The sequence below is a fragment of the Cygnus atratus genome, chromosome 8 (assembly GCF_013377495.2).
Source record: "Cygnus atratus isolate AKBS03 ecotype Queensland, Australia chromosome 8, CAtr_DNAZoo_HiC_assembly, whole genome shotgun sequence".
Taxonomy (NCBI): domain Eukaryota; kingdom Metazoa; phylum Chordata; class Aves; order Anseriformes; family Anatidae; genus Cygnus; species Cygnus atratus.
In genome coordinates, this window is record NC_066369.1 from 26,098,129 (window position 1) to 26,108,632 (window position 10,504).

At 43.5% G+C, this 10,504-nt stretch overlaps 1 protein-coding gene across 2 annotated transcripts in view; it reads left to right on the top strand.

The window, feature by feature from the left end:
- Positions 1-10,235, top strand: part of RNF11 (ring finger protein 11) — a 32,366-nt gene extending 22,131 nt beyond the window's left edge. For both annotated transcript variants that reach the window (XM_035537722.2, XM_035537723.2), the window contains exons 2-3: positions 7,470-7,639; positions 8,218-10,235. In XM_035537722.2, the coding sequence (XP_035393615.1) occupies positions 7,470-7,639; positions 8,218-8,389 (342 nt within the window). In that variant the 3' untranslated portion in view covers positions 8,390-10,235. The remainder of the gene's footprint in view (positions 1-7,469; positions 7,640-8,217) is intronic.
- Positions 10,236-10,504: the final 269 nt, after the last annotated feature.

The following is a 10,504-nucleotide window of genomic DNA, read 5'->3' on the forward strand; positions in this document are numbered from 1 at the left end:
GAAATGCGTGAAGCTTTGTAAATTGTTTGTGGATCTTTTCCCTCCCCATATAAAAATAACCTATTAAAATAAACACGCTAGGAGCTGTAGCGAGAGGACTTTGTTATCTCAGAAGTTGTGGCCTGATGCCACGAGCAGAGCTGTAGGGAGATCTTTCTGGAGATGGAGTCAGTTCTCCTGGGCAATTTGAGGGCCTGGGACTAGTAAGGATGTGCTGGTGTGTGTGTTATCCTGCAGAAATTCACACCCTGAAGTTTGGTTGGGTCAGTGGAGAAGGGAGCAAGGATAGCTGAAGCTGACGTGGAGCTGATGAGCAGACTTGTTCAGTGGAAACGCGCCCAAGGATACGGCCCTGGAGCCAGAGAAACCTGCTGCACAGCCTGGAAATGTAAAAATTGTCTGGTTGTGTCAGGAGATTGTGCTTCCAGGGATTAATTACTGCTTTTTAATTACTGCTTTTCCCCTACCACCCCTTCTTGCTAATCTCTTGTATTTAGGTTTGCATTGATGATAATCAGATTCCAGGCGAGGTGACGCTACAGAGCAGCAGGCGATTTCCATCTGCAAGGTAGGACGGGCTGGAAGAGTCAGCAGCCAGGACCCACTCCTGGTGCTTGCCTGCTGTAACTCTTCAGGTGCACTTCCCAGAGATTTCAGCAGGTTAATTGTGGAAAGATGCGAAGGACTATTTTACAGTTTTAGCAGTAGTAGTTTAAGTAAGGCTGCTCCATTGCTGCAGAACCACCAGGGCCTACACCAAGAACTCTGAAGGGAAATGGCTTAAACCAGGTGTTGCTTCCTAGCTGGAGAAACAACACAGGGAGTCTGTTCCCTTCCTCTGCTGCAGACTGCTTTCTTAGTCTGTTACAGTGACAACCGCCCATGTGTACAACACCCAGTTCAGAATTTAACTCATTTATCTTCCTTAGGAGCACCCTGGTGGGAAGCGTGCACAAGTCTGAGCACATCCCAGGTGCCAGGGGTTTTGCTGTTTTTTCATGCGTTGCTCTCCTACTTGCTATGGACCAGTAAGATGCAAGTGCACATTTCTCTCTGCATGACAGTTCTCTGGTTTAAGTTAATATTTCAGTGATAATTGTGATACTTACAAAACTATAAATGAAAAACTGAGATGTGAAACGTTTTATGTTGTGGCTTTCTTTTGTCCTTCAGTGCTCTCAGTTTTTACCAAGGAACATATTGAACAAAGGAAAATAAAAGTAAGGTGGTTTTGTTTAAAATGCTCACGAACAGTTAAAGTAAACTTTCTCTAGCAAGCAGTGATAGTGGAATAATACCTTAATCTCTAAAATGAAGTATGGTTTTATTGGCCATAAAGTTCCAGATGAATCAAATTTACTTTTAAATTTAAATTATGTAGTTAATCTCTTTAGGAAGGAATTTAGGAATCCTGAGAAATGCAAGGAATTGTAACTATTTCAAAAGCAAATGTGTATTTAGGAGACCAGGTGAAGAATCTGGTGTGAGAGGTGCCATTGGCGGGGAGAGCTATGTGGACCTTCATGCTTCTCCCATGAACAAAGGGAACCACTCTCTGGCTCCTTTGCAAATTTGGTAAAGGATCAGTTACAGTTTTGCTTAATACGGTGTTAATGTCGTGTCTGATCTCTTTTCTGGCTGTGTTACTGTTAAGTGCAGCGGGTCTGCTGGGCAAACGCACGCTCAGGTTCCAGCTGGAGCCAGGGCGGCTCCAGGGTGCACGTTGGGTCTGCTTGTCTGTCCCAGCTGTCTCTTCCAAATGGCAGAGGTGTGACGAGGGAATTCTGCTTCAAAAAGGACTTCTTAGCGTAAGTGTTCAGCTATCGCAGTTGTTTATACTGACTGGGTACCTGGAAGCAGGAATATAAGAGATTGGGTAACGATTTCATTACATGATGTTTTATAGCAGCTGGTATTTAGCTTTATAAATGAACTGTTCTCTTCTGTATGGCAGAAAAAGGCTTTTATAGTTGGCAGCCTGCTTGTAATATTCTAAGGATTATTAAAGTAAGCTGTAGTTGCAATATAATGCACATTATAGCGGCGAGTGGTTTTACAGTAATATGTCTTGGGGGAGGATATTATTTCAGACTGTGTATTAACATACAGATGGAGTTTGAGTCTTTTCACCCAGATCAGAATGGCATTTCCAGAAAAGGCCTCTGGACCATTATCCCAGTTAGTTTCTTATGAGTAATAAAGTAGCGAGAGGAGAACATTTCATAAAATTCAGTGGGGATTTTGCAAGCGACAGAAAAAGCAAGATTATTTTTTTTTCCTCACCTCCTGCCTTTACCTCTGTAAACTGCAGTTGTTTATGCCTAGATTGGGTTGTTCAGGCTTCCTGCATCTCACCTTCAGGGCAGGACACCTGGGAGGCGACGAGGCTGGAAGGTGCATGCGGGCACAGAGCTGCCGCACGCTGCAGCTGCCTCTGCTCCGCGTCACCATCGGTGGCCGAGGCTGTGAGCAGTGAAGAAGATGTGGCCCTGACGCAGCCATACGCGAAGCAGCTGCCTTCAGACACCACGATTCAAGACAGACGTTTGCACAGTGAAGGGATTTCGAAAAGGAGCTGTGGGAGCGATTGGGGAAATTCAATTTGAACTGCTAGACTTGTATTAATTAATTAGCAGCAGCCACAAGGAGCATAAGTGCTGCATCTACCGGTATTTGGGAAGTGTAAAAAAGACTTCAGAAAAGCATAGGTAGGAGGAAGTTTTTCTCCTTTGTTGGACAGACGTGCTGGTGTAAAAGTGCAAATAAGCATTCCAGGGTGACACACACCGAGAGCATTGGAATAGATGAGGAAGAAAATGTAGAGATGGAAACGAAGCAAACTGGTCAGTTGTGGAAAATGGGGGGCTGTGTGCAGGATGTCAGGGACGGCAGTGAGGCTTTAACTTCTGGAGCTATGAAATGTTAGCAATTATTTGTCTCACCTTTGCCCTTCCTGAAAGGATAATTCGTGCATGTTGGTGCAATTATTACAAACAACAAACAAACAAAAGCCCTGATAGCATACTGCTGATATGTGGCGTAGAGGGATCTTAAAATAATCTTTATCCAGGGATTAAGAGTTTCTGATCTACCACTGACCTGCTTTCAGAGTATTACAAATTCATTACACTGGCAAGAACAAGATGAGAATGCTGTAAAACAAAATAGAAGCTGATTTACAGCAGCATAAATAACCAGGATAAGTTGCATTGATGAGAAAACCTCAAACAAAAAATTGTGCTGAATGAAACCTCCTTTTCTAGGCAAGAACCCAAAGCATGCTTGGGAATCGACACGCAGGAACAGTGTCTGGGCCTTTCAAGTGAAGTGTGAAAGCATTTATTTTCCTGAGAAGTGAAAAATGCAGACCTCCAGATGCCCTGTACGGCTCCCCCTGCCCCTGGGGGAGAAGGAGCCAGGGTGGAGTGGAGATGCAAACCCCACTGTAGTCCTCGAGTCTGAATTCACGCTGTTATTTGAGGGCCAAATAAAGACAAGGGATGATCAGGAGTTAGGTTTTGTATGCACAGAAAGCCAGGGGAAGTTGCGCTGACAGCACCTCCCTTTGAACAAGGCAGAAGCGGTGGGCGCACGCCTGGGACTGTGGCCATCTGAGGTGTTTCATCATTATTTCCCCCCGTATGAATGTAGTAATTAATAAAAGCAAACTGAGTGCCAGGGAGTGATTTTTACTTCTTTGGCTGACACTAACGTGTAGATTTGATTATTTTTTTTGGCCTTTTTTATCATTCCTTTTTTTCTTTTTTTCTCATGGAAGAATAGTTAGCATGAAATTTCATCTCTGTTCGAAACGCCTGACGTCTTTACCCAATGATAAATAACACAGACTTTGGCTAGAAAGGCCAGTGTTTCATAATTTTGTCTGCAAAAACATTTTCCACAGGAGATAAGGGAAAAGTGAGACAGAAGAGCAATAAATCCATGCTCGTCTTTGGACTATAATAATAATTATGTGGGTAATACGATCTTTTTTGTGTATATACATGTCAGAGGGCCTGTAGCCACAAATGTAATTTGATTGAGGGAAGCCTTAAATCCTCAGCTCGTTACCCCTGAACATCCCCGCTGGGTTGCGCGGGACCTCGCGTTGACCTGGGCTGATAAAAACCGCAGGAGATTTGCCGAGGGCGAATATTCCTGTGAATAAACAGTCTGAAGCGTTTTCAGAATAACAGGTATAGGCACGCCTCGTCTTTGGGGAGAGGCCGGGTGTGAAGTGGCTGTTGCTGGCGTTCCCTCTGCAGCGTGCGGGGCCGGGGCCGTGTTCTTCCATCTTCATGGTGTGTTTTGTCCAGCGCTGCTGGCTGGGTTGGGCAGGCTTTTCGTAGCGACTGGAGGAGAGATGAGAGTGCCATCGGACAGCATGTTGAGGAAGTGCAAGGGATCAGGGGTGTTGAGCGGTCACTCGTTTTTATTTACAGCAACACGATTTATGCATTTTCACAACAGCTTGGCAGTCCTCCGCCTCCCCTGTTTTCACATCCCCAAGTAGGAAGGCTTCATACTGAAAGACAGCACCGTTTTCACCCAGCCTTACCCATCTGACGAGATTCTTGTCTGGTGTGTGAACTTGCAGGAGCTCACAGCTGACGACCATAAATTCCTGCCTTTACTGGGTCTGTCAGATGTGGGTATCAGACGTGGTGTGGGCAGCGGCTCTGCGCCAAGGGAGCCTGAGCCAGGAGGCCCAAGGGACGAGTGCTGCCTGCAGCACTGGAGCTGGGGAGGGTGTTTGTGGATTTGGTATGTGGAGGGAACGGGGGCCTGTGTGCTGCCAGGCAGCCCTGTGCTCTGCTCCTCTCTGTGGGCAGAAGCCACCTGGGGAGAGGGGCCCTGAAGTCATGCCCAAGGGGGCCCCAGCTAAGGGGGCCTGCGGTGGTCAGCGGCAGCGAGCGCCTGTAACCGACCCGAACAAGGGAAAGACTTTTCTTCCTTGATTGGCCTTTCGGTGCTTAAAGTCGTGCTCGTTTTCTGTCTTTTATGCTCATTCACTATCCAAAACTTACCTTAAGCAGTCACCAGCTGGCTGTTAGGCCTGACTGCTCATTTCAGAGTTGTCCAAGATGTGATAGCTTTTAACTTGCGACAGATTCTCATTTACTGTAATTTCCTTGTGCTGTATGTGTCATGCTGAGCTGATCAGTTCGCTGTTCTGATGGAGCCATTCACCAGCAGGTTGGTGTTACTGCTACTTTCAGATGTTTGGAGTTCCTCCTGTTTTTGCCTTCTTTAAGTTTCTGTGTAAACACTTGCAGCCATGGTCATACCAAGGGGAGATGCATTATGTACCCATAACTTCCCCTCTTCTGCCCCGGCCAGCACCCCCCTGGGCAGCGCATGGTGTTTGTTATTCTGCTCTTCTTGTCCTGCAGACAGGAAGGGGGGTGCCTCTGTCTCTGAGTGTGAGGTGTTACATGCACCTTTCTCCGTGACAAATGAAGGAGCCAGCGGTAATGTCCCTTACAATTGATTTACTTATTGTGCTTCCATAGAGGTATAGCAGAGCCTTGAAAATAAAAAGTTATTGATAGTTTGTGGTGTTTTGCAGTGTAGGACCAGGACAGGGCTCTGCCTCAGGCTGTCATCTTCAGTGCAGAGGGTGTCCAGTGTTTGGGAAGGGGAAAAACTGCTTTATTTTCTTGGCATCACAGGCTGCAGAGCCATTTCGTGGATACTGTTGTATCTGACAGGTCATCCTTAGCTTCAGCTGGTGATTTTCTCTATCCAAGCAGCGATTAGAGAATACTTTAGATAATTTAAACCATTAAAAGGCAGCTGCTCTGAAAGAAATCTGTGATTCTGTGAAATGCAGTCTAGAGCAGTCAGGAAATTAATCAAACTTGGTGAACCACTGGCATTTTTTCTTTGGAAGCGTGGCTGTATTAGCACTCTTCAAACCTTCTCGGAAGCCCTCTGCGTCCTGCAAGGAGATTACAGGGGGGAAGCCCTGGTGTAGTTGAATTAGGAGAGGACAGAATTCTACCCCACAGGTGAACTGCAAGCAGTAGGCACGGTGTTAAAAGCATTGCCAGGGAAACTCATATTTCTGGTGAGTGTTTCTCGTAAGTGAGGGCTTCTACTGCCAGGCACCACAGGCTCTGGCCAGCAAGCGGCTCTGTGCCTCCTCCAGCTGTCCCGGAGCCTTGCCCCCAGCCGCGCTCCTGCTCACCACGCTTTGCAGCAGCGGAAGAGTCGCCTTAGCTCAGGAGCAGGCGTGTTACCCCTCCGAGCTGGGCTTGGCCAGGTGGGCTTCTCGCCTGAACCCGAGGGAGCAGGAGCAGGAAGGGCGGTCGTGCTTCTGCTGCTACACACAGGTGGTGATGCCAGCAGGTCTGTGCTGGCACCCCTTTAAGCCGGCTGTGTGCTGGAGAATCCAGCTGGGTGCTGTGTCCACATGTCCCATGTCACACCTTCGGCAGCCGCCGGGCGCAGGGGCAGCCCAAGGGGACAGCCCGTCCAGCTCCTCTGTCTATAAGTTGATTTTTTTCTGCTGTTTAAGAAGCACCATTAAAATAGACTTATTGCAAGAAATTCTCTCTTAACAGTAGGCTTATGGTTACTGGTCAATATTATCCTAGGAGTATCTCCTGTTCAAAACTGGTATTTAGTTTCAAAAAATGCTTGAAAAGCGAGGTATGGTGTTAATGTAAATGTGAAAGCGTCTGCTGTAAAGCTCCTTAATGATCAAAGAAGCTTCTGAGACCATGGCAGAGGAAGGAATGCAGAATACCTGCACACTGCATAGTTTTTGTTCGGGAAATGAGTGTTCTGAACATACATCAGCTGAGTCCAGCTTGGGAGAACTTGTAAAATCATATAAACACGTAAGAAAAAATATAGAATGTCAGTTATTTACTTAAGCAATTATTTTTATTGTCCAGGTAACATTTTTTTAAACACGCAAGAATTCAAGTCTGCAGTTCTGGATTGGAGTTTGGGTGGCCCGGAATAGCTCATGTTATTTTTTGTTAGTACAGAAGTCATAAAACATTCCTTCTGAAACTCTCGGACTCGACTGTCCTCTTCTTTGCAAATAATTCTTCCTAAATGTAACAGCAAAACTACTTCTTGGTACAAATACTGGGGCTTCTTCCACTTGCAACTTAAAGCCATTACGTTGTTTGATTCAGTATCTGCCAGTTCACCAGGTGCCTGTAAGATTTATGTGCCTGCTCTCAGGTGGAGTTCGTGCACATATTTCATCTGTGAATGACTCATGGAGACAAAAAGCTTCTGCAGAGAACAACCACAAACAGCTGCTTGCCCAAGATGCTGGCCTCAACCCTTCATCCCATTATGTCTATAATTATAGCCCCAAAATTGCAAAGTAGGAGTGGGAGATCACAGAAACACTTGTAGGACTGAGAAGGAAAGTTAAGTACGTTGTCTGTGTGCTAGAAAATACTAGGAAAGCCATTTTTTTTTAAATTGAACTATTTTAATTTTAGGAGCAAGTCCCTGTTCCTGTTTATCATCCGACCCCTAGCCAGACTCGGCTAGCAACACAGCTGACAGAAGAAGAACAAATCAGAATAGCGCAGAGGATAGGCCTTATTCAGCATCTACCTAAAGGAGTCTATGATCCTGGGAGAGATGGCTCCGAGAAGAAGATCAGAGAGTAAGTTACAGAAAACTAACAAATAATTTGGGTGTTGCATTGGTTTATGATACTGCCACAGGAAACCTGATCCGGGTGTAATTTGACACAGCTTTCTGAAAAAAGGGCCATGCAGAAGCCTCTTTGCTTCATCCTTCTTTGTTTTCCTGCTACAAATGAAATCTACTTTCTCTCGTCCATACAATTTGTCTTTTTCACCACCCCTTTTATCCTCTCTTCATTGGGAAGTAGTTCCACGCTGCTTCTTCCTCACCTTTGTGACTCCCTTTTCCCATTACTAATTTTACGCAGTCTGCCGAGTTGTCCCCTCCATGCCTGCAGGCTTCCTGCCTTCTGCTAACACTGCAGTTGTGGGCACGCTGTGCAAAGAGAACACCAAGAAACGCAGTGCTTGGTGGAGCCATCACTGATGTAAGAAATCCTAAGAAATAAATCCTAAGAAATCCTCACTGTATCTAGAAGTAGTTAAAGCTTGTTTCACACAGATGTATCCAGTAGACATTCATTACGTTGCTTTTCATTCCCAGTGTGGTATGGTAACAGCATCTTAAATGCGTTAACAATTTTTGTTTCCCCAGATGTGTCATTTGTATGATGGACTTTGTTTATGGGGACCCTATCCGATTTCTGCCGTGCATGCACATTTACCACCTGGACTGTATAGATGACTGGTTGATGAGATCCTTTACCTGTCCATCCTGCATGGAGCCAGTGGATGCAGCACTGCTTTCATCCTATGAGACTAACTGAGCCAGGGTTTCTCCACTGAACCTTCAAGGAGGCCATCCACTTTAATGGGTTTGATCCTTTTGTCATTCAGCCCAAAGAGCCAGGAATTAGGAATTAAGATCATGCACAAAATATACATTTCCTAATAAATACATTAAAAAAAATATTTCTGAATGGCTGCAAATATTGGAAAAAAACCATAGTATTTTAGAGACTATAGAAAAAGTAGGTTGTTATTTTTAATGTAAAGCCTTGACCCACCATTGTCTTTTAATGTTTGTTCTTACACCCATATATAGGAATTGTAAAGTGTTACAGCAACTGTAAATGTTTAAACTGCGTGTATCCGATTTTATTAGCAGTAAGATAAGAGTATTTTTTTTCCTAAATAAAGTAACTTTTTTTTTGGATTCTTTTCACAAGTCCTGGCATTTGGGTCAAGGCTTTATTAAAATCTACATTTTATAACACTGGCACAAAGAAATAGTTTTAAGCTTGTTTGCACAGTTCTTCTTTTCTTTTTTTTTTTTCTTTCCATTGGAGATAGAATTCATTGCCTTAGGTCTTTTTAATAGTGTATTGTTATTGTTGGGCTGGCTCTGTGCTTGAAAACCAGTTTATTTATAACCTGTTAAAAGTGCTATATTTTGTTTGCAGTTAGGAATATGCAGACTTCAAAGTGATCTCCTAGCTTGTAAGCAAACTGAGATGCATTATCCCTTTTCTGCAAGTGATGCTGGATATGAAGATACGAAACTGGTCCTACAAATTAAATTATGGTATTATGTTTTTTATAACTTGCTTCGGTTTTGATGAAACAACAGTCCTTACACTTGCATGTCTACTTTTTACCTTGATCAAGTTAAAAGGGGGACAGATGAACAATAAATAGTTAAGCTACCATAATTGGAAAAAGGTATTTGGAACTAATGTAGCATTAGCATTGATCACTTACTCTACTTTTTTCTCCCTAAAAATGGTTGTTTTTAATCACAGGAAATGGATACTGCATCTCTTGTTCTTGTAGTTCTTAGGTTATCAGAAGTTAAGAATAAACATACTGTATCTCAGTCTCCTGTATTAAATGTATCTGTTAAGCCCTGCTGGCTGACACATCAGTCCACCAAGCAGATAAGAATCAGATATGAGAAAACCTTGCTCTGCATATAACGCAAAGTTTATATAAACACAGACTGTCGTAGTAGCAATTGAGGGGGGAAAATAGTACTGCTATAGCCAGAATGACACCATTAGCTTATTTCTGCAGCAAAAAGTACGTGCTTGTTAAGAGATGGGCTAGCAAAGATTGTAGCTGTAAAGGCCTTTTATTCACTTAGCATGTTTGGTTTTTTTCTTAATGTACCCTGCAGTGACGTTTATGCCTTCAAACGCAACACTGATAACATTGAGAAGTCTTGGTCTTGCAAAGTGAAATGCAGTCTCAAGTTAACCACAGCAAATCAGGGAACGGTCTTGATTGTTTTTCATACATGGTTTGAGGACTTGATATAACAAGTTGTGTTTAAAGACCCAAGTAGTTTGATGACTTCGTGTATTTGCCATATAGAAGAATTGTGCGCGTCACCGATATATTTTGCTGACCAACCCTTCAAAAGTTAGCATTGACACATTTATTTATCAAACCTGTAGCTGATGGCAACCTGCTCATGTAGAGAAGAATTCCAAGTTGCAGTCAGAAGCAAGTCAAAGCAATCTATAGTTCTAGATTCACTCAAATTGCTATAGATCTAGCTGGACAAAATTTTGTGCTTAATTCATACATACCTAATTACATGGAGCAAAATCTGGGCAGACAGACCTGAAGTTGTGCAATATTTTTCAGCGCGAAATAATTGTTCCTTTTCATCATTCCATGTGTGTTCTTTTGTGTCCTTTGTCTGTTTTGGGGTGTCTGTTTTTGTTTGGGGGTTTTAATTTCCCTTTTTTTTTTTAAAACGTAAACCAATGTCCACATTAAGTATTAGTTTCCTTTATCTTGTTAAAACTGGCAAGTGAACAATTTTAAAAAGCATCATTGTCACGTGGGTATTAGTCTTTATTTATTACTAGACTTGATTAAGGAAGATTTGAAAGAAATATTGACTGGTTACTGACCTGAATGCTTTTTTAGGCACT